At 39.6% G+C, this 23,979-nt stretch overlaps 1 protein-coding gene across 4 annotated transcripts; it reads right to left on the reverse strand.

The window, feature by feature from the left end:
- Window positions 1–420: 420 nt before the first annotated feature.
- MGST1 (microsomal glutathione S-transferase 1) lies at window positions 421–23,677 on the reverse strand. Of its 4 annotated transcripts, none has more exons than XM_068969771.1 (4): window positions 23,550–23,677; window positions 15,803–15,943; window positions 12,635–12,729; window positions 421–2,516 (listed from the first exon to the last, which is right to left on the reverse strand). In XM_068969771.1, the coding sequence occupies exons 2-4, from the start codon at window positions 15,926–15,928 to the stop codon at window positions 2,270–2,272; spliced, it is 468 nt and encodes a 155-aa protein (XP_068825872.1). In that variant the 5' UTR covers window positions 15,929–15,943; window positions 23,550–23,677; the 3' UTR covers window positions 421–2,269. The 4 variants fall into 4 exon arrangements, with proteins under 4 accessions (XP_068825872.1, XP_068825871.1, XP_068825874.1 ...); XM_068969770.1 differs by having other exon boundaries at window positions 23,539–23,666; XM_068969773.1 differs by lacking the exons at window positions 15,803–15,943; window positions 23,550–23,677 and adding an exon at window positions 18,329–18,346.
- Between the last annotated feature and the right edge of the window lie 302 nt (window positions 23,678–23,979).

Raw genomic sequence — 23,979 nt, forward strand, 5'->3', positions numbered from 1 at the left:
AATCCAGAGGGTTGTGTGTGTGCATGTGTGTGTGTTTATGCAGGTAGAGGTAGTCTTTAAATTTTGATCTTTTCATTTCTGAATTCATGGTCTTTCCCATTATTTACAGCACAAAGCTTTCCTGATAAGCAAAGCTGCTTTTAACATTAGGAAAAGAAGCAAAATGAAACTTGGACCTAACTCTCATGGTCAACTGTCCAAAACATTTTATGAACTTAAGAGCTGCTCAAATTATGAAACTTATAATACAACTCAGTAACTTTTCTTTTGTGTGGTAAACTTATATGAACAATTATGAGAGCCACTAAAAGCACTATTTAAGAAATGTGTATTTAGAATTAAGATCAATCAAGAGAGAGAAAAACTAATAATATAAATGTCAAGTATAAAAAATATTATTTTAAATGCTCATCATTTATTAAAAAGGTTTAAGTACACATAATTCCATTTAAGACCAAAAAATCTAAATGTGTAGAGATATACAGTGTTTTATAGGCTTGCAAACATTTATGTTTTATGGTTATATATATTTTATATGGAAACAAAACTGAGCATTTTTGATGCTAAATCCATTGGGTAAAAGTTTATAGGAAGACAGGATTTGCACAGTCTCAATTTATCACCCAAATACAATTATAAAGTTAAAAAGATAGCTTTACAATGAATAAATCTGGTCAATACTACCTTACTAAATTGATCACCACCAATGGCACAAACTGACATATGTATATTCATGTACTGTAATCTGAAGAACACAACATCACCAAAAATGTTTAATCTGAATCCAAGAATTAGAAAATAATAGACAAAATCAAATCAGATTAAGGATCACTCTGTAAAACCAGCCTCAAACTCATCAAAAAATGCTAGTCATAAAAGACAAAAAAAAAAGAACTCATCCATTTTATTGAACAGTAAATAGAAATGATAACAAAAAGCAGTGTGAGGTCCTTGTCTGATTCCTAGATCAAAAATAAAGTAGTTATAAAGGACATGATTGGGAAAATTAGGGAAACTTTAAATATGAACTATGTATGTTAAATATATATGTTAAAATGGGCTTCCCTGGTGGCTTAGCTGATAAAGAATCTGCCTGCAATGCAGGAGACCTGGGTTTGATCCCTGGGTTGGGAAGATCCCCTAGAGAAGGGAACGGCTACCCACTCTAGTATTCTCACCTAGAGAATTTCATGGACTGTATAGTCCATGGTGTCGCAGAGTTGGACACGACTGAGCAACTTTCACTACTCACCATATATGTTAAATAATGGTATTGTATTAGAGTTATATTTCTTTTTTAAATTGGAGTATAATTGCTTTAAAGTGTCTCATTAGTTTCTGCTGTTCAAAGAAGTGAATCAGCAATATGTACACATAAATATCCCCTCCCTCTTGGACCTCCCTCCCATCCCCATCCTATCCATCTGGGTCATCCCAGAGCACCAAGTGAGATCTCTATTTCTTCCCTGCAAATAGGTTCATCTATATCATCTTAGTTAAATTTCTTTGGTGTGATAATGATATGGTTATTTGGAGACTGTTTGGTACATAGGAGATATATGTTGAAGTATTTAGAGTGAAGTGTCTTACGAGTAGCTCACTTTCAAAATGGTTGGATGGCATCACTGACTCGATGGACAGGAGTTTGAGCAAACTCTGAGAGATAGTGAAGGACAGGACAGCCTGGTGTGCTACAGTCCATGAGACCAAAAAGATTCAGACATGACTTAGCTATTTAACAACTTTCAAACTGTTCAGAAAAAACATTGAGTGATGGTGCTAAAGCAAATATGGGGAAATGTTAACAAGTGGTAAATCTAGGTGAAACATATAAAAGTTCATGGTACTACTTTTCTGTAGCTTGAAACTTTTGAAAATATTTTGAGAAAGATAAAACCAAATGAAATTATCCTTTGAATTCTTTATTTCATATGCCCATCTCATCAATATTGAAATACAGGTTTAACATACACATACTTACTCTTTAAAGATTCAAAATATGAAGTGTTGAACAAATGTTACAAATAATAATCAAAATTTACAACAAAGTACTTTATGAATAAGACAAAGGAATTAAAAATTATGTTAAATGTCCTGTATAAATACAAAACAAAGAATAAAGGTAATTGGTGGCATTAATATGCAGACTGGGTTTTCTCTATCTTAATTTCTCTGCTCCCCTCCTGCTTAAAATCATAAAAGGATTCATTACAAATTGGAAGTATAGAATTTTTAGAAAATCACTGGATGATGAGTTGTATGATTCTCTTTACAGGTACAGCTTACTCTTCAGCAATCTGTAAGCCATTGAAAGTGTAACTCCATAGCCAATGAAAAAAGCCAAAGCGCGATTTGGCTGGGGAAGGGGTGTCAAATACGCAATTGTGTGGTAGATTCGTGCTCCGACAAAGAGTCTGAAGTGCAGGATGGCTGTAGAGAGGTCTGGACCACTCAAGGAATACAGAAGGCCAATACCAAGAAATGGCACGATGTTTTCAAGGTCATTCAAGTGGGCTCTGTGGGAAAAAAGATGACTTGTAAAACCCTAATTTCAAAATCAGCAGAAATACATCCACTTTTCCCTCTCTTCTGAAACTAAATAGAAGTGTTAATGGATCTTAAACATGCAGAGTAAGATTCATTTTACTTCTCTCAAATTCCCTTGCTTCCCTATCCACTTAGCTGTTATTTAGAATGGCTCATTATTTTGTTTCTTTTATTTTCAGTGTATCTCAATATATAAGAAAGAAGACTTTTTGTACTTCCAAGAATATCAAAAGTGCATCTACATAATAAAACTCCCATCATTTTTATACATATAAAATATTTTTTCTTCTGAGGTCTGTAAAATAGCAATTCAAGATTCCTCTTATAAAAATTCTTCTTCCCAAGAGCAGAAAATCCTTTGGGTTAGTATCTTTCTTAAGACTCCCCTCCTCACTTGTGCTACGATGCAAAATGGTCACTGATACCACCCTTGCCCATTCATTCAAGCCACTAGGTTACCAGAAATCAATTTACCAATCTTAATATCAAGAATTTCATTTTCTCCACATACACATTACAGAATATATAACTAGCCTTTCAAACATGGGAAGAATATCAGCCAACCTATCCTAAAATTACAAAAGGACTTAGTAGTGATGGGGCAAAATATACACAAACATGATAGACAATAATATGGGGAAAGTCATGCATTTAGATATGAATTTCACACCACAGCTAGAAGAAAACAGAAAGCATGGCTTAGACACAACTTTTTCTCCGATTCATGGCACTTCTGGCTAGGATTGTGAACACAAGACACGTCAATTACTGACGAGATTTTTTTTTATAACATAAAGTGTGTATTTATAAAAAATTATATTTTTATAAATATATTTATAAAGTGCTTAATTCTCAAATCTGGTAACCCTGTTTGTTTCCACAGTTAAAAACTGCTTAAGGAAAAAAAAAAAAAAAACTGCTTAAGAATAACTGCTAGACTATAAATTGAGATTTTGATAGAATTTGTAAGCTATTGATACATGTTTCAAAATGAAAGATAGACACCTGGGTTCAATCCCTGGGTTGGGAAGATCCCCTGGAGAAGGGAAAAACTACCCACTCCAGTATTCTGGCCTGGAGAATTCCATAGACTATGCAGTCCATGGGGTCGCAAAGAGTCAATCCAACTGAGAGAATTTCACTTTCACTTTTTTCTTTTAGTCAAAAAAAAGTGTAATTACTAAATAATCTTTGCTCAAAAATCACCATTATCACCTCCTTTCCTTTCTCCTGTTTTCTGTAGATTATCTCTAAATTCTCCTGACAAACAGAATAACAACATAGAGGCAAGCAGAAGGTAACAGGAACTCAGATATGTAACAATTTTGGAAGATTTAAATAAACAATCACATGTTCCTAAATAAAGCCAAGACAGAAAGGGTATGAGTGTTCTTATTCCCTCTGTTTCATGGAACAACCCAAAGGTTACTGAAAGCGAGGTGGGCAAGAAAGGGCAGAAACACTATTTTCTACTAAAGATGAGCTCACATCACCAGTTACATCAAGGGTATTTGTTTGGATCCTTTGAATTCTCCTGCTGGACCACAGATATTTCTTCACCTCCCATCTAGGCCATCTTACTTTTCTCCTTTACCACATTCTAAGAGGACAGACATTTTTAAAGTTGGGAAAGAGCCTATAATGATGGGACCATGTAGAAATATGTTTGCGCTCAGTTGCTCAGTTGTGTCCAGCTCTTTGTGATCCCATGGACTGCAGCCTGTCCATGGATCTTCTGTCCATGGGATTCTCCAGCCAAGAATACTGGAGTGGGTTGCCATTTCCTCCTCCAAGGGATCTTCCTGACCCAGGGATCGAACATGTGTCTCTTATGTCTCCTGCACTGGCAGGCAGATTCTTTACCACTGCACTACCTGGGAAGCCCCAAGTCTATATTAAGCAATTGACAAATAGAATACAGTGTGAAAACAGAGAAGAAAGTCAAGGAAAATTAGGGGTAAAGAGCTCCAGTGGTGGGGGTTTGGGGGAAGAAATTCAAGGGCAGGGGGTCCTTGGAACTTATTGGCCTCTCCATTTTTTCTGGCCTCCCTCTATTTCTTTCATTCAGTGCTTCTTCCTTGTCCTCAACCCTCAAAATGGTCTCACAGAATTCCCCACTGTTCTAGTAAGGCCAGGTTTAAACGGAGCCTCACACTGTTAATTTATGCCATCTTATATGCTCTTCTTTTTTTACTTTTATTTTTTAACTTTTTATTTTATATCTGAGTATAGCCAATTTACAATGTTGTGATAGTTTCAGGTGGACAGCAAAGGGACTCAGCCATACATTGTATTCATTCTCCCCCAAACTCCCCTCCCATCCAGGCTGCCACATAATATTGAGCAGAGTTCCCAGTGCTCTACAGCAGGTCCTTGCTGGTTATCCTTTCTAAATATAACAGTGTGTACCTGTCGATCACTCTTCCTTTTAGACCCCACTGCAGACACACCCTCTCCCAGTAAGCATCTGCTGTAGTTCAGCCTCACCTTCCCACTGTAACCCTTTCTCTACTCAAACAACAGAAAGCATCCTAAAGGGGAAGTTTCCTTCATTTCTGTGTCATTCCTAGATGGCTACCAAAATCTAGTAGCAGATGGACATCCATCTTTAAGAGCACTTTCTGGTGCTGCTGCTGCTAAGTCGCTTCAGTCATGTCTGACTCTGTGCGACCCCATAGATGGCAGCCCACCAGGCTCCCCTGGTCCTGGGATTCTCCAGGCAAGAACACCGGAGTGGGTTGCCATTTCCTTCTCCAATGCATGAAAGGGAAAAGTGAAAGTGAAAGTGAAGTCGTGTCCAACTCTTAGTGACCCCATGGACGGCAGCCTACCAGGCTCCTCTGTCCATGGGATTTTCCAGGCAAAAGTACTGGAGTAGGGCACTTTCTACCAGGGTCTATTACTTCCTCTCCATCATCCCATGTTCCCATGTCCTTTCTCTTTTGGTGCAAGCTTGTTCTGGACTGACCTTAACTCCAGCCCTGCTCTGTGCTCAAGATGCTTCAATCAGATCAGAACCACTCGGATCTCAGCATCGCCCTGACCTAAACCAGAGTTGCTATACATCACTGAGAACTGTCAGGGGGTGGCCAACCACAAAAGGAGCTTCACACCAGACCAGCTGACTCCTTTCTCTTACCCAAAGCTCTTTATGCTCAGCATGTAGCAGTGTGTTCAAGTTCCTGCAAAGAAATTTTTCCAAACTGCCATGTTCTCTCTTTTTTCCTTCCAAATCCTAACATTCTTCAACTTCTTCCCTTATGAAATATTCCCAAAACCCTAGGAAGTTATACTTGTATCTTACTACTTAACATCTAGTGATAGACAGCTTTATATCATTCTTTAAGTACTACATGCACGCTAGTCTGCTTTTCAGTGGGAAACTTATACACCCCTCAAGGGCAGGAAGTCAGTCTTCAAGCCATTTTACAGCATTCCAATAAAAGGAGTGACAGTGAGACACACAGTAATCTCTCAATAAATGCTTCATTCATGCATTGCGGCCAGAAAGGAATCATCTAGCTTTAAGTTTAATCCCATCCTCCACTTCCTTGAAGAATTCCCAGTGAGTGTCAACTGGACCCCACTGAAGAGTCTCAATAAAGAGGTATTTTCTATTGAGAGACAGAAGTAGGGGCTGAGAAGGGAGACTGGAAGTCATCTAAAATCCCCACATAAAATTTTGTTGAAGGTAGCTTATTCTAAACATCTCTTTCTAAGTACTAAAACCTTTTTTTTTTTTTTCTCTTTTAAATGTTTCACCTTATTTCTTCAGCTGTCCTGGTTACCTTACAACTTTATCTTGTTGTAAGGAATGTACATGGGACTTCCCCAGTAGCTCAGTGGTAAAGAATTCGCCTGTCAATGCAGGAGACGCAAAAGACGTGGGTTTGATCCCTGGGTCAGGAAGATCCCCAGGAGCAGAAAATGGCAACCCACTCCAGTATCCTTGCCTGGAAAAACCCATGGACAGAGGACCCTGATAGGCTGCAGCCCATGGGGTTGCAAAGAGTTGGACATGACTAAGCAACTAAGTGTGTGCATGCATGTGCGCGCGCACACACACACACACACACACACACACAGGGAATGTATATAGTCTTGAATTCTTTCTAGAACAATATGGGATAGGATTAAATAAATGTATAATGTAAAAGGCTTTCTAATCATCATTGATTTCCGTATGCCCAGAATATAAATAACTTACTTTAGGCTACTTACCTTGACATTTCAACACATATTACTTTATATTTTTAATTAAAGTTTCTATATGTGTAGTGTATATTTTCTCAATATTGTATGCCTAAAAGCGTAACTTTCACATCCTTTGTAGCCAAATTCAGTCCCTGTCACCAAAATATGCTCATAGGAACAACTTGATAATTACAAGTAGAAATAATGAAAAAGAAAAATTCTAGGTTAAAAATGGAGAGGGGAGATTGTGGGAACTTTTATTCTGAAAAGTATCTCCAAAAGTGATTTAGTAAATCACTTTGTTAACAGAACTGATCTGATCTCAAAAAATATACCTGGAACCTAGAAGCTTCTCTTTCCTGGAGATTCTTTTTTGCCACATTGAAAAGCCAGTGTCTGATCACCAGGGGGCGCTGTACACACAGTCCCTGCACCTCCTCAAGGACACACTCCTTTCACAACCAAAGGCAATTGTTCTCACTAAATTTTATTTGTTGTTCACAATCTGATGAGAAGATCAGCTTAGATAATGGCTTTCTCCTTTAGAAATACCATCCCATGGGTAAGGAGAGACAGAAGTAGGGGCTGAGAAGGGAGAGTGGAAGGCATCTAAAATCCCCAAATAAAATCTCTGGCTAAGCTTTCATGGGCATACTGCGGTCCATGGAGCCACAAAGTCAGACACAACTTAGCCGCTGTACAACCTGAACAACAACAACATGAGCGTAAAGAGAGAAGTTCAGGAGTCCCCTACGTCACCATCTTGACTGACCTCCCCTCTGAAAAATTTTTTCTATTGAGATTCTATTGCCAATCCACTTTTCTAACATGTGAAACACTGAAGTTATGTACCATCTTCATTTAGTATTTTCTAATGCATATCTACACTGTGGTATAATTCTAGACACATTTCACAGGATAAGCAAAATTATATAAAATTAAAGAAGCAGGAAGGAGTTTTCAAAGTCATACTTAAACATTTAGATATTTAGTTTTCTGATGAATAGTTAAGATAGGAAACACCATGAATATATTTGACTACACTTCTAAAATTTGGTGAGTGTAAATAGATAATGAAATGGAGACTGAAAAAAAATTTACTTCTCTAATTCAGGTATCAGCTGCAGCATCTAATCCCTTTAGAATCAAGATCATATTTGCCTTATTATTTTTGATTTTCTGGAAAGTCTGAAGCCCCTCCAAAGATTTCTACAGATTCTCTTATGGTATATAGTCTCAAGATTAACTTAGTCTTTAATCCTGCATTTGTGCACATCTTCATATTCTTCATTTTGATATAAACTTGGCTTTCTTCAACTTACTCAATAAATCAGTTAGAAAATGTGGATTAAGATTTGTTGTTGTTGTTGTTTAGTCATTAAGTCATTTGCATGCATTAAAAGCTAAGCTGTTATCAACTTAAAATAGACTATTATTAATATAAAACAAGATGTTTTACATAAGACTCAGGGTAACCACCAAGTAAAAACTCATAGTAGATATACAAAAGATAAAAGGAAAGCAATCAAAGCTTACCCTTAGAGAAAAATCACCAAATCACAATGAAAGAGAAAGGAACAAAGGAATTCCAAAACAACTAAGAAAAAAATTAACAAAATGGCAATAAGTACAAGAAGTGAAGTGAAAGTGTTAGTCACTCAGTAACATCTGACTCTTTGTGACCCCACGGACTGTAGCCCACCAGGCCCCTCTGTCCATGGAATTCTGCAGGCAAGAACACTGGAGTGGGTAGCCATTCTCTTCTCCAGGGGATATTCCCAACTTAGGGATCAAACTCAGGACCCCTGCACTGCATGCAGATTCTTTACCGTCTGGGCCACCAGGGAAGCATCAGAAATTACTTTAAGTCAAAATGGGCTAACTTCTCCAATCAAACAAGAATGAGTGAACAGATAAAAATAAGACCTAACAACATGCTGCCTATGAAGACTTAAGGTCATACATAGACACAAGGTGAAGGTGTAGAAAAAGATATTCCATGCAAATGGAAGCCAAAAGAAAGCTGAAAAAGCTATTCTTATATCAAAACAAACTGTAACAAGGGACAAAAAAGTTCATTATATAATGATAAAGGGGATCGAGGCATCAAGAGGACATAACATTGGTAAATATATATGCACCCAACATAGGAAACTTTAATATATAAAGCAAACAGTAACAGATCTGAAGGAGAAATAACGATACCATAATTATAGAGGACTTCAAGATCTCATTTTCAACAATGGATAGAGCACCTAGAAAGACCACTTAGCTCAGATGGACCTAAAAGACATTTACAGAACTTTACATCCAACAGCAACAGAATATACATTCTTCCCAGGCACAAATGGAACATTCTCCAAGACAGATCATATCTTAAGCCAAAAAGCAAGTCTTAATAAATTTAAGAAGTGCAAAATCAAGCATTTATTCCAACCACAGCAATATGAAACTAGAAATCAATTATGAAAAGAAAATTAGAAAATTCACAAACATGTCAAAGAAAAAACTCAAGAGAAATCAATAATATCTTGAGACAGATAAAGATAGAAACAGAACATACCAAACTCATGGGGACTCAGCAAAAGCAATCTAAGAAGGAAATTTATAGTTATAAACGCCCACATTTAAGAAAAAAATCTCAAATGAACAACCTAACCTGACGTATCAAGAAAGTAAAAAAAAGAGAAGCAAACCAAGCCCAAAATTAGTAAAGGAAAGAAATAACAAAGATCAGAATAGACATAAATGAAATAGAAACTAAAAATACAATAGAAAAAAATCAATGAAACTAAGAGCTGATTTTTTGGAAGGATAAAACAGACTAGCTTTACTGCTGTTGCTGTTTAGTCACTGAGTTATACCTGACTCTTTGAGTCCCCATGGACTGCAGCCCACCAGGCTCCTCTGTCCATGGGATCTCCAAAGGAAGAATACTGGAGTGGATTGCCATTTCCTGCTCCAGGGTATCTTCCTGACCCAGGGACTGAATGCGTCTCCTGCTTGGCAAATGGATTCTTTTCCACTGAGTCACCTGGGGAAGACGAACTTTAAAATAGCATCAAAAAGAATAAAATGCTTAGGAATAAACTTAACCAAAGAGAGGAAAGATTTATATACTGAAAACCATAAGATACTGATGAAAGAAATGAAGAAATATAAATAAATGGAAAGATAGTCTCTCCTCATGGCCTGGAAAAATTAATGTTAACACTGTTAAAATGTCCACACAACCCAGAGTAATGTACTCCCTCTCAAAATCCCAATGGCATTTTTTGAGAAACTTTTTTTTTAAAGTCCCCAAATTTGTGTGAAACCACAAATGACCCTGAATATCCAAGCAATCTTGAGCAATAAAAACAAAGCTGGAGACTTCATACTTCCTGATTTCAAACTACATTACAAAGCTATAGACATCAAGTCAGTATTTTTTTGGCATAAAAGCAGACTCACAGATCAATGGAACAGAATAGAGAACCCAGAAATAAACTCATGCATGTATACTCAATTTTTTACACAGAAGCCAAGAATACACAGTAAGAAAGGGCAGCCTCTGCAGTAAATTGTGTCAGGAAAACTAGATTTCCACATGCAAAAGAAACTGAACCCTATCTTATACCGTACAGAAAAATCAACTCAAAATGAATTAAAGACTTGAATTTAAGACCTGAAACCATAAAATTTCTAGAGGGAATATAAAGGTTGTAAGCTCTTTGACACTAGTCTTGGCAATGATATCTTTGGATTTGACACCAAAAGAAAAAAAAAAAAAAAAAACAAGCAAAAATAAACAAGTGGGACTACATCAAATCAAAAAGCTCCTGCTCAGCAAAAGAAGCCATCAACAAAACTGAAAGGCAAGTTATGGAATGGGAAAAAATTTTGCAAACCCCATATCTGATAAGCAGTTAATATTAAAAATATATAAGGATCTCACAATTTCATAGCCCCAAATTAATAGATAAACAAATAAAATAATCCAATTAAAAAAGGGAGACCCAAATAGCCATTTTTCTAAAGAAGACATCTAAATGGACAAGAGATAATGAAAAGGTATTCACCATCACCAATCAGCTGGGTAAATGCAAATCAAAACTAAAATGAGTTATTACATTACACCTATTAGGATGGCTACTGTGGAAAAGACAAGAGGTAGCAAATACTTGACAGAATATGGAGAAAAGAGAACTCTTCTACATTGCTGCCAGGAATATAAACCAGTACAGCCACTATGGAGAACAGTTTGGAAGGTCCTCCATGGTGGTTCAGATGTTAAAAGAATCTGCCTGCAATGTGGTAGCCTTGCGTTCCACCCCTGGGTTGGGAAGATACCTGGAGGAGAGCATGGCAGCCCGCTCCAGTATTCTTGACTAGAGAATCCCCATGGACAGAGGTGCCTCGTGGGCTACAGTCCATGGGGTCACAAAGAGTTGGACACAACTGAGCAACTAAGCACAGCAGAGCATAGCACAGAACTTACCTACCGTTATTCCAAAAAGATGAGACTATTATTCAGTCTTTAAAATAAAAAAAAGGAAATCTTGTCATTTGAATGAACCTGGAGGACATTATGGTGAATGAAATAACTAAGACAGAGAAAGACAAACATTGTAAGGTATCATTTATAAATGGAATCTACCGAAAGGAAAAAAGGCTGAACTCATAAGAACAGAAAGTAGTCGTTGCCAGGGGATAGGGGTTGGGGGAAATCTGAAGAGGTTAATAAAATAAAAGAGTACTAACTGTCAGTTATAAGATGAACAAGGTCTGAGGATCTAAAGGATAACACACTGACTACAGCAGATAACACTGTATTGTGTAACCGTGTAACTGAAAGCTGGGGCTTCCCGGGCGGCGCTGTGGTAAAGAAACGGCCTGCCAATGCAGGAGCTGCGAGCGATGGGAGTGTAATACCTGGGTCGGGAAGATCCCATGGAGTAGGAAATGGCAACCCACTCCAGTATTCTTGACTGGAAAATTCCATGGATAGAGGAGGCTGGCAGGTTAAGAGTCCAGGGGCCACAAAAGAGTCAGATATTACTGAGCAACTGAACACATAGCACATATAACTTGAAAGTCGCTATGAGAGTAGAATTTAAATGTTCCCACCAAAGAAGAGGGGAGGAGAGATGAAATCTGAGAGGTGATGGATGTGTTAATTAATGAAATTCATTAATTAATGTCAACTAATTCAATGGCAGGACTCCTTAGAAACATATATGTGTATTAAATGACATTGTATGCTGCAAATTGAACACTTACAATGTTGTCAATTAAGCTTCAGTAAAGATGAAAGAAAAAGTTTGTAATTTACATCACTTTATGACAAGGATTAAGAAATATACCTTCAGAACTAGAATTGAATGTGCTTTTAAAATAAGTTTATTAATGGTATCATTAGGAAGCTGGGTAGACGGTATCTTGGCCTATTGCTTTTCATTGTTTACTGAATTCTCTGTACATTAAATATAATATCTACAAAGGAGGGAGAGAGAGAGAAGATAGGTAGAGATTTCTCAAGTTCATACTTCACATTTTATGCAAAAATATCTAGTTCTTCAACCTTTTACCCAAGCTGACAGTCTCACCTCTGGAGAAAGAAGACAAAAACTGCATCCTACCATCCTCATTTCACCTCCTACCTGTCATTACTTTTGATCAATCCCTACACAGAACAAAGTCATTAACCCTAACAAAGTGCACAGAAAAGCTAACTTGGAAATACATGCAATCACAGTGATAGTTGGAGACTTCTAGATGGCTAATTTTCTGTAATTATACAGAGTAGGTAGAATGATTGACTTTTCTTTTTCTTCAGACCCCAACATCCTCACTTGACTCTGAGACCAACATCCTGTGATCAAATGAGTCATTTCAGGAGACACTGGTTTACCTTCGAACACGTTCCACCCTGTCATCTGTCCGAAGATACTTCTTGGCGTTTTCTCCTTTGCCAAAGCCTGCACAGTCTTCTGGATTAGCGAAAACCTATTCCAAATACCGAGGAAAAAATAAAATTTCAAATACCAAATAACATGGGGGGTACTCTACCTGATATTCATATTTTATCAGAAGAAATACAGACATCCAAGTTGGTCATTTGGTCATCATGAAAAAAAAATTGGGGAGCTATAGATCAAACCTAGGGGTAGGAGAAAGAATGTGGATTCTCAGGTAGCTTAGTGATAAAGAATCTGCCTGCCAACATAAGAGAAACAGAAAATGCAGGTTTGATCCCTGGGTCCAGAAGATCCCCTGGAGTAGGAAATGGCAACCCACTCCAGAATTCTTGCCTGGGAAATCCCATGGACAGAGGAGCCTGGCGGGCTACAGCCCATAAGGCAGCAAAGAGTTGGACACAACTGAGCACATACACACAGGAGAAAGCATCTCTTCTTAAAACCTGAATTTTTAATAACAGTGTAAAAAGATTTTTAAAGAGAAGCATAAATAAGAACTTTATAAACTAATATATAAAAACAGTGAAAAGGCAGCAAAATCAGAAAAAAGCATAATTCTGAGTCCTCATTAAAATAATAAAAAGTTATTATTATGGTGAACTGGCATTTTTTAATAGTAATGTTGATGCACTTCTCCTGAAGAACATTATTTCCAACTGATTGGCTCATACGAAAGTCATAAGTTTATTTGCCAAAGATCCCAGAGGAACAGGCATGCAGCATGCAAGAGTGGGGCAGGAAAAGTGCTTTGTACTTTGTTAGGATATGTGTGCCTCTTTTTCCTCTGAATTAACTAAAACTTTAGGTTGAACAATCCAGTGAAATATAAGAAGTTGAACTGTATTCCTATAAACACTAAGCACATGTTCCAGGGCATATTTCCACATAGTCCTTCCTGTCATTATTATGCTCTTTGAAATGATTTCCCCATTCCCTGAAACTTGAAACATGTATTTAAAAATACTTATGTTCTACTATTTAATGATTTATAATAAAGAAAAACATGAACTATAAAATTAGCCTTAATTTAAGTGGAGAAACTTCGTAAATATGATAGTATTTTTCTTAATATGACATAAGCATTTATTTCAGATAAAGATGTTGAGGAGAACTGATCAGCTCCTGCGGGCAGATCGGTCTGTCTGGTTCTGAAATAAGTGTATGGCACATACTGGATGTTCAATAAAGAGATTTTGAGTAAGCAAATAATGTATTACAACGCAAAGTGCTTGAAATAGGAGTTTAAGCCAATCTGAATTTGAATCTCAGCCTCAGCCTTGGTTGGTGTGTAATCTTGGGAAAGCTACTGAACCGCTCTGATTTTGATTTCCTCATCCATAAAATGGGAAGAGTAATGCTCATCTCACAGGATAATGCTGACAATTATGTAAAATGCTGCCATGACCTGACACACACACAGAGTGTCACGGTGCCTAGCATAGATCACTGGCACTTCACAAATTTGAATTCCCTTCCCCTTTTCTTCTAAGCCGCTTGGGCTTCCCTGGTGGTTTCGATGGTAAAGTGTCTGCCTGCAATGCGGGAGACCTGGGTTCGATCCCAGAGTTGGAAAGATCCCCTGGAGAAGGAAATGGCAACCCACTCCACTACTCTTGCCTGGAAAATCCCATGGACGGAGGAGCCTGGTAGACTACAGTCCATGGGGTCGCAGGGAGTTGGACACGACTGCGCAACTTCACTTTCACTTTCTTCTAAGACAAGCAACATTTCTGCTATCCTTGATGCCACAGTATTTCTCGAGGATAGTGAGGATCTGGTGGTTACTTGTTTAGTCTCTCAGCTGTGTCTGACTCTTTGGTAACCTCATGTACCATAGTCCACCAGGCTCCTCTGTCCATGGGATTTCCCAGGCAAGAATACTGGAGTGGGTTGCCATTTCCTGCTCCACGGGATCTTCCTGACTCAGGGATCAAATCCCTCATTTCTTGTGTCTCCTGCACTGGCAGGTGGATTCTTTACCACTGAGTTAAGACCTGGTAGTAGCAGCCACTTTATAGCCAGAGGCTCAAACACCTTGCCCTGTTAGAGGTTTACCCGTGTGGATATGTGCCCCATCAAAATGCAAACATCATTGGGAAGGAATGATACCTCAAGATAGTAATAAGAAAATACCTTAGGGAGGCCTATGACTTCTAAATAAAAGTAAGGCTCTGGAGGACAGAAACGCGGGACTGGGACCAAGAGAGAGAAATGTTTACAGAAAGAAGCTGGTGAACAGGCCCAGGAGTCACACCAGTAAAAATCATCTAACTGTGTAGTTTTGCTTTTCCCTTGTCACTGTTGTCACAAAACCAACTTGCTTACAGGTTGCCTGCTCACTCAGTCGTGTCCGACTTTTTTGCGATCCCATGGACTGGAGCCTGCCAGGTTCTTCTGTCCATGGGATTCTGTAGGCTAGACTACTGGAGTGGGTTGCTATTTTCTCCTCCAGTGATCTTCCCAGACCAGGGACTGAATCCATGTCTCTTGCATCTCCTGCACTGCAGGCGGATTCTTTTCTACTGAGCCATCAAGAAGCCCTTCCTCTGTATATGGGTTATGTGTTTCAAAACTTTCTACCAGCTTCCCCAAGCCTCCATTTGAAAAAAAAAAAAAAATTGTTATAATGCTGGGTAGAAATACTATTCACTTAAGAAATCATAACCACACAAAATTCAAATGCCTTGCCCCAATAATAAAGACTCTATTGATAACAATAAGAACTTAATTCTGTGCCCTAAGATATATCCCTGATCTGTAATAGAGCTGAAAACATCAATTCACTGTCTAGAAAGTGACTATTTTCTAAGCTCTAGTTAGCAAAATCAACTTCAAAATCACAAAGTTTCCTTGAAAAATCTGATACTTCAGAAATTTCATGTGCTAACTGAACAATAAAAATAAACAAACAAAAAACCATTTACTGATTTCTGGGAGAAACTACCTATTCTGTAAATATATCAGAACCACCTGAACTAAATGACTGCATATTCATTTACAGTATAAAACAACATGCCATTGGGTTTCACACACACACAGAAAAAATTAGAAAATTGCTTTCCAGAATCCCAACTGTTAAAATACTGCCTCCCATGTCTTACCTTTCTTGTCAGTCTATAGAAGGCAGTTGCAATGCTCATAAACATCATTTTTGAAAGCACAATCGTCGTGTAAGAGGCAAAGGCCATGAATACTTCATTCTCCGTTAGCTGTGAAAGGTTGACCATTTTTTTGATTTTGGTCTGGAATGTTAAAAAAGATTTTAGATAAAATAGGAAAAAACAGACATAAATACCCCCCAATAACTTGACGGTCACTTGGTGTCCTTATTCTACAGTATGAACCATATTGTTCTTGAAGATATTTTGGGTTATTTGAAGAAGAAATAATCATTTAGATTTTTTTAATGACTAGTATCATGTTTTTTTCCCGTTCTTTTTTCTATTTTAATCATTTATTTAGTTACTCTTTTTATGTAAGTCAAGAAATACATGTAATAGTCTTTGCTCTTATCCATGGTTTTCTTTTTTTAAATTTGTTGTTATTAGAGTATAGCTGCTTTACAACATTGTATTAATTTCTGCTGCTGCTGCTGCTGCTAAGGCGCTTCAGTCGTGTCCGACTCTCTACAACCCCATAGACAGCAGCCCACCAGGCTCCCCTGTCCCTGGGATTCTCCAGGCAAGAACACTGGAGTGGGTTGCCATTGCCTTCTCTGGTATTAATTTCTAGTGTACAGCAAAGTGAATCAGCTATACCTATTCATATAGCCACTCTTTTTTGGATTTCCTTCCCACTTAGGTCACAGATAAGCACTAAACAGAGTTCCCTGTGCTATAGAGTAGGCTCTCATTCATTAGTTATCTATTTCATACATAGTATCAATAGTGTATATATGTCAATCCTAATCTCCCAATTCATCTCACCCCCATCCCTGGTTTTTTCTGGTTCTATATCATTAAGCTTGAACATATCAAACAAGCACTGTGTGAAAATGAAAATATAGGGGTTATCATAAGCAAATATAGACAGGTAAACTTCGCTAAAGCTAGAATAAAATCATATTTTGCATCAAGATGAGCCACAAATTGGACACAAACCAGAATCCATGAATCTCTTTCAAAACATCAAACTATGTACATAGTAGTACCGTTAATGTTTGAGTAGAAATGCCTAAGTTCTAATACATGCCCTTCTTTATAAATCCAGTTCACAACCTTTTGTCATTTCAGTGGTAATCAAGATCTCAGACTCCAGGATTTGAATTCCAGTCACATCATTTGGTTATTGTCTTTGATTGAGAGATTTAGCCTCTGTGAAACTGGATTTCTTCGTTGATAAGATAGGAATAGTTGTTGTTCAGTTACTAAGTCGTGTCCAATTCTGCAACCCCATGGACTACAGCATGCCAGGCTTCCCAGTCCTTCACCATCTCCAGGAGTTCGCTCAAACTCAGGTATATTGCATCGGTGATGCTATCCAACCATCTCATCCTCTGTCATCCCCATTTTCCGCCTGCCCTCAGTCTTTCTCAGCATCAGGGTCTTTTCCAATGAGTCGGCATCTCCCAACTTAGTAGGTTATTGTCAGGATTTAAGTGAGATAACATGACCTAGCACAGTGCCAGGTCCATGAAAACCCTCAATAAAGCTTATTATCTCCTTATCATGATCATCACTATCACCATGACCAGCGTCCTCATTCACACCAACACAAGTGAAGAGGGTGAAACAGGATAATGGAAACACAAAATAAAAGGCTTGCAAACGTGGGGGGAGAAATAGGCATTTATGATACTTTCGTAGAAGGGACGTGGGGAGGAGGATTAGCTTTACAAAACTCTTCAGGTCACTTCACATTCTATATTTACGCCCATCGAAAAGCTGTCAAGAGTAAATGGAATGTAACTCCTTGAATTGAGAGTTGGAAGAGTAACTGGAGAAGTGCTGAGGAGGAGGAAGAAGAGGGACACAAATGATACTCAAATCCGAGTGGGTAAGAATTTAGGAAAAAGCTGAAAGTCGCCCTATGTGACATTCTTTTTAACCTCCTCTGTTCTATCATCAGCCCCGCTACCTACACCTTCTCTTTCTTCCACATAAACACACATCTTTTATCATGAGTGTATGTGTGCATGCATGCTAAGTCGCTTCAGTCATGTCCAATTCTCTGCAATCCTATGGACTATAGCCCGCCAGGCTCCACTGTTCATCGGATTCTCCAGGCAAGAATACTGGAGTGGGATGTTGTGCCCTTCTCCAGGGGATCTTCCCGACCCAGGGATCAAACCTGCATCTCTTACGTCTCCTGCGTTGGCAGTTGGGTTCTTTGCTACGAGTGCCACCTGAGAAGCCCATCTTTTCTCATACCCAAGCGTAAACACCATTTTACTGGCTTAGCATGGAGTGTTGTCTCTTGTAGACATATCTGTTCCTGCCTTTAAAACTCAACCCCTGCATGCAACCTATTTAGAGTGATTATTCTAATCATTTTATCCATCTACCAATAATCTATAAACCTATATATCTTTCCAGACTCTGCTACTGGTCATCCAGTTGTCTGTATGTTACTGTTGAATGTGACATGTCTATATATATATAGTACATATATATTTAATTTTATAAGACTTGGCTATATTCCACCATGTACTTTATGTGCATTACCTTACATAATTTCTATAAGACTATAATCCTCATGAGTATATGTATTCGACAGATGAAAAAAATGGAAATTAGAGATACTGAGCAGCCACACTGGGAGAGGAACCCAAGTCTCTGATCTCACATCTCATATACCAACCACACTGCACTGTCTCCTTCAAGAGACTGCAAACTGCTTAATTCTGATTCAGCGAACATTGGATGAAGCCTACCCTGCACCTAGCCTACACCTGCACCAGTGCCAGCACCCATTCTACCAGTTATCTTCCTTCTTCTTTCAATTATGCTCCAAGGTAAGTATTAGTCCCATTTTGGAAATAGAAATCCAAAGCTTCCTAAGCAATCTCTGTTTTGAAAGGTAGGCTAAAAAAAGCCTCCTTGGGTTCAGGCAAATAGAAATGTACAGTTAACCCTTAAACAACACAGATCTGAACCATGTGGATCTATTTATATTTGGATTTTTTTCGATGCTAAATACCAGAGTGGTACACAATCAGTAGTTGGTTGAATCTGGAGATGCAGAGCCACGGATATAAAGGAACTGTGTATACGGAGGAGGTGACTGTAAGTTACATGTGGATTCTCACCTACCCAGAGGATAGGTCCCCAACCCCCATGATATTCAAGGATCAGCTGCATTTAGCTTAAACACTCTCACACACACACAGTAGCAAATTAATCCACCTCCACAGGTCAGCAGTCTTAAAAGCAAGTATGATAGATTCTGCCAGCTAAAGACTGTCACTTGCCATCTGATTCTATGAGAATCTTTATCATGCCCTGAAAGGAGTTCAGAGTTTATCAGAAAGAAGGCACCCTGTGTTCTAGGAAAACTGGCAAAACTGGCTTTCAGATAGTTAGACATTTTCCAGGAGAAACTTTTATGAGCCAGATTTCTTGCATCTTCTTATACCTAGAAAAGCACTAAAATCATTAATGGAGATACCTATTCCTCACAACCAGCAGCAACCTTCTACCAAGATCTGGGTTTGACTGCACATACCCCCTTTACCAAAATCATTTCTATACTGACTTCCCCATCTACCTCTTTAGAGAAGTTCCTCAGCTTTAGAGAAGCTAGCTGAGGGGCTGTCTCCTAGGCTACAGTCCTCAGTAAGCCTCAACAAAAACTGAACTCATAGCTCTCACATTATGTTTTTTTCAGCCCACATTTCTCAGTGCAAGATAATATTATACTTCTAGTAACATTTTTAAAGATCTTTTTTTTTTTGATGTGGATTTTCCCCCCAACTGTTGCTGGGCAAAGAACCAGCTGTTAAAACACTGGTTCTGTTTTATGGAGCTTTTTTTTTTTTGGCCACCAAGGCATATGAGATCTTAGTGCCCCACCCCCAACAGAGATCAAACACACACCTGCCTACATGGGAAAGTCTCAACTTCTAGACTGCCAGGAAGCCTCCACCCCTTGCTTTTTTGCAACATTTAATGTATCTACTATTGTTCTAGGATGGGGGTGGGGAGAAGTCACCAATAAACTGCATTCTTCTTCACAGTGCTGCTACTGCTAAATCACTTCAGTCGTGTCCGACCCTGTGCGACCTCATAGACGGCAGCCCACCAGGCTCCCCGTCCCTGGGATTCTCCAGGCAAGAACACTGGAGTGGGTTGCCATTTGCTTCTCCAATGCATGAAAGTGAAAAGTGAAAGTGAAGTTGTTTAGTCATGTCTGACCCTCAGCGACCCCATGGACTGCAGCCTTCCAGGCTCCTCTGTCCATGGGATTTTCCAGGTAAGAGTACTAAAGTGGGGTGCCATTGCCCTCTCCGACTTCACAGTGCACTTGGAGTAATAAGCTTAATAAGGAATCCCTAAATTCTATGCCTCTGGACAGACACAGCAAGGAGGTTAATTTAAAAAAAAAAAAAAAAACAAAAAAAAAACTTAAGAAAAGTTTATCAAGTAGGAGGTGCTACTATCCAACCCTAGTTGTAAAAGTCAACATTTCTGTAGGTCTTCACCAATGTTCTCAGAATGAAATGCATTTAGCAATGAAAGCAAAGTTGAGAAGATGGTTTTCTCTCAGTAAACATGGGTATTGAAAGAGTAGAGAAAAGATGGAAGGCTTTCAGACTGTTGCTGGGGAAAGAACACAAAATCTTGAGCAGTTGAGGACAAAGGTCAACGGCAGGATTTTTTTTTTTCTAAATGTGAACAATGCACAAAGTGTACTTCACGGAGAGAATTTCTCAATCACCAAGAATGTGGCTTAGCTCCTCCAGTCTGTGGTTTTGGGAGATGGCCAATACTGAGCTCCTGACACCGCACTCTGTGGGCCCACAGATCGCCTCTCAGGGTGGACGTGGTCCACTCCCAGCACATCTGAGGGTGGGGTAAGCAGAGCTAAAGGCAAGACATTAAGAAACAGGAGTCGTTTATAGCATGAAATTAGGCGGTGCTCATCTGGACTTTTTTTTTCAAGATTTATTTGTTGATAAACTGCCTTGAACTTGCATCATGCCATTGCACTTCACTCCAAAAAGAAGTTACTAGAAGCTTTGTTCATGAAAGGCCATCAAGCGAGAGGAGAGCGGTAGAGCAGTAATAATAATTAAGAGGTTAAAGTGCTCAGTGATTTGAGTAGCCAAGGAATGCAGTAGAAATTATCTAAGAAAAGTAAGCAGAGCAAAACATGAACCTTGGTGATGAGTTACAGAAATTATTCCAGTAATGAATTCTATTTGGACAGTGTGTTGTCCCTTTCATTGCCCAACACTGGTTGGCATAATAGAGAATATATCTGCCTCTCTCTCCGGAGAGGGGCACTCAGTCACCTAATGTGGAGGGGGTGCCTTTACAAAGGACAAAGACAGACTCCAAAACCAGACGTAGTGGGTCCAATTCTGCCATTTACTAGCTGTGAATAACAAATTTTCCCTGCAACATGAGGCTAATAAAACCTCCTACCTCACAAAACTCTTGGGAGCATTAAGTGAATAAAGCATAAAGTGGGGAGTCTGGGAAAAAGTGGGGGCATGCCTATGAGTGGCTGGGTCCCTTCACTGTTTGCCTGGAACTATCACAGCATTGTTAATTGGCTATGCCCCAGTACAAAATAAAAAGTTTGAAATTAAAAAATAAAAAGAAAAAAGAAAGGCAGTGGGATCTGGTAAGTGCTAGGTAAGTATTTGGTGAATAAATAAGCTCTTACCTTGGCACTGTTCTAGGCATTGAGGATACAATTTCAGAGTTTTCAAAGGCCATAGCATTATCTCTCTTGAGAACTTGGAGAAATTCAAGTAGTCAGAGCGAATAATATTTGTCTCTACCTTCAACATATAATGAAACTGAGACCCAGAGAGGTAGAATTAGTAATCTGACCCAAATTCACAGTGGAGGGCCCAAGACTGGAACCCAGTTTTCTCTAATATTGAACCTGTAGGCTATCCCCCATCAAGGAGAATTCTGGACTACCCTGGTCTTCTGGGAAATTCTGTCAAATCCCCTTCCTGTCTTATCCCCCACACCCTCCCCCCAGAATCCCACCCCCACCCCTTTATTGTCTATCACAGTTTAGTGACAGATACTACTAACTGAGAAATAGTCCTCTTCTCTTTATAGGCTCTTGGCCAAAAAGAGCAAAGTTCTCTTATTTATGGCGGCCTTTCTCCATCAATATTGTGCAACACATAGAAAATGTGAGCACACATTCCCATGGTCATGACTCTGCAATTTCAGACCTTCTTAAAGCAACAGAACGCTGCCTGTGAGATAAAGAGAAAAGACAAGTCAGTGGTCTCCTCGCTGTTTGTGAGTTCTAGAATTTACTGAAAAGACTGACTGCAGACAGGGCCCCCTATGCTTCAGGGCCCAGGTGTTCGGGGTGGGGCGGGGGGAACGCTGCTGGGTTGTACGGGGAGGGGACTATGCTCAGGAAACTATGCTGACCTCCTTTTCTAGTCTCAGCATTTAAGAAACTCCACTCTCAAACAAACCCTCAGAAAAACCACCCTTGCCACAGAAAGTAATATTCAAATTTGGACCGATTTGCTATTTTTCAAGATGGCCAAAGATGGTCAAAACACACAGGCCTCTTACTTTGGAAACCTCAGAAGACAGCAAAACTCAATACCAGCCTAATTCCCAGAGAACATAAAAGGTGTGTCTTCTTTGGTATTCACAGCAGGCTAGGGCTCTCAGAACATTGGGCTGGCCTGGTTTAAAGCCTGTTAGCTGGGGGCCTGGACAAGTTTCCAAAGGCTATTCAATAATGTTTGATGACAGCCCACTTGGCATTTTCTTAGAGAGTAAACAGCAGAGGGAAAAGGAGAAAATAAAAAGTGGTGTCAGGACTACCCAAAGGGCTTGTGACTATTTCAAAGAACGCCGCAGCAGGGAGATAGAATCTGCAGGCGCCCTGGCTCCCCGCCGCCCAAGTCCGGCAATGGCAGTCACAGGTGAGGCCTTAACTGCCAGAGAAGGCCTCCTCTCTCCTTTACTCCTTCCACACGGCTTCCACCTCCAGACTGGGCTCCCCCCACCCACGCCACAGTCAAGAACCTTCCCAAGGGGTTTGATCCTTAGCTTTCCAATCAACTGACTCCGCTGCTGCTGCTGCTGCTAAGTTGCTTCAGTCGTGTCCGATTCTGTGGTATCTAATTCATCAAATAGGATCTGATTCAGGTCATGCTTCACTTTGTTCATTATTACTATTATTTCTATTTCTACCTTGCTGATGTTTCTCTGGCCTGTCATAGTGAACCAAGAAAAGCAAATTCTATCTTTCAGGCGACACAAAGGCCAGTTTGTCCTGGATCTCAGAAGTTCTGCAAGATTTTACCCCCTTAGGATGAACAGAAGTTTCTTAAACTGCAGCCATTCCTCGATTACTGTTACATGAGCTCACGTTTTACTCCCCCAAAGCTCAACGGGTGCCCTTTCCAAGTGGATGCTCCCTTGGCTTGAGAATTTTAAGTGGGTAAATCATCACTTAAACACAAAAAGAATTATTCTCTCAAGTTTTATTCCTGGAGTTTGACAGTTTATCTACGGGGTTGGGTGGGAGGGTAAAGGAAGGAAACTCCCTTTTAAAAGTAATGGATTGAAAAGCAAACTTTTTGCAGTTACTCTGTGCAAACAAGTTTCAGGTCGGCAGAGGTACCCCAAGCCTGCACCTGCCACCCCGGCCCCCTTCCCGCCGCCACCCTCTCTCTTCTTACCCTCTGCTTACACACTACTCGCGAGCAGGTGGTGTGAATCCGAGCAGGAGAAAGATCACGAGCCGGTCCCAGAAGCGGGTCGCGCGGGAGCTGTGGGACTTTCAATGCGCGGGGCTGGCAGGACACAGAGGCCACGCCCTCTCTGGTTAATTTCCTCCGCTTTTGGCTCCGGGTCGCCGAAAGCACACGGGTCGACCTCGCCAAACCCCTCCCCTAACTCGCCTGATTTTTCTCTCCAGGAGTAACCTCCGCCCACCAGTTGCGCTTTCTGAACTCTCTTTTCCGCGCGGGCTGAAGCTCTCAACCCCAAAGGCCACTTGCCCGCTGCAGCGGCTGGGGACCTTTCAAGTTTATGTAGTTGCAAACAATTTTTAAAGGTCTCAGTGCTGAAACCACTGAACGCTTTAGAGAAGGTTTAAATCTAGGGGGCGGGGCAAGGAA

Source organism: Capricornis sumatraensis, chromosome 4 (genome assembly GCF_032405125.1).
Source record: "Capricornis sumatraensis isolate serow.1 chromosome 4, serow.2, whole genome shotgun sequence".
Classification (NCBI taxonomy): domain Eukaryota; kingdom Metazoa; phylum Chordata; class Mammalia; order Artiodactyla; family Bovidae; genus Capricornis; species Capricornis sumatraensis.

Excerpts from the sequence above, each read along its gene's own strand:
- MGST1 (XM_068969771.1), bottom strand. The coding sequence starts at position 15,928 with ATGGTCAACCTTTCACAGCTAACGGAGAATGAAGTATTCATGGCCTTT. Across the intron at positions 12,730-15,802 it reads TCTATAGACTGACAAGAAAG|GTTTTCGCTAATCCAGAAGA; the intron begins GTAAGACATGGG and ends TATTTGGAATAG. Across the intron at positions 2,517-12,634 it reads AGGGTGGAACGTGTTCGAAG|AGCCCACTTGAATGACCTTG; the intron begins GTAAACCAGTGT and ends TTTTTCCCACAG.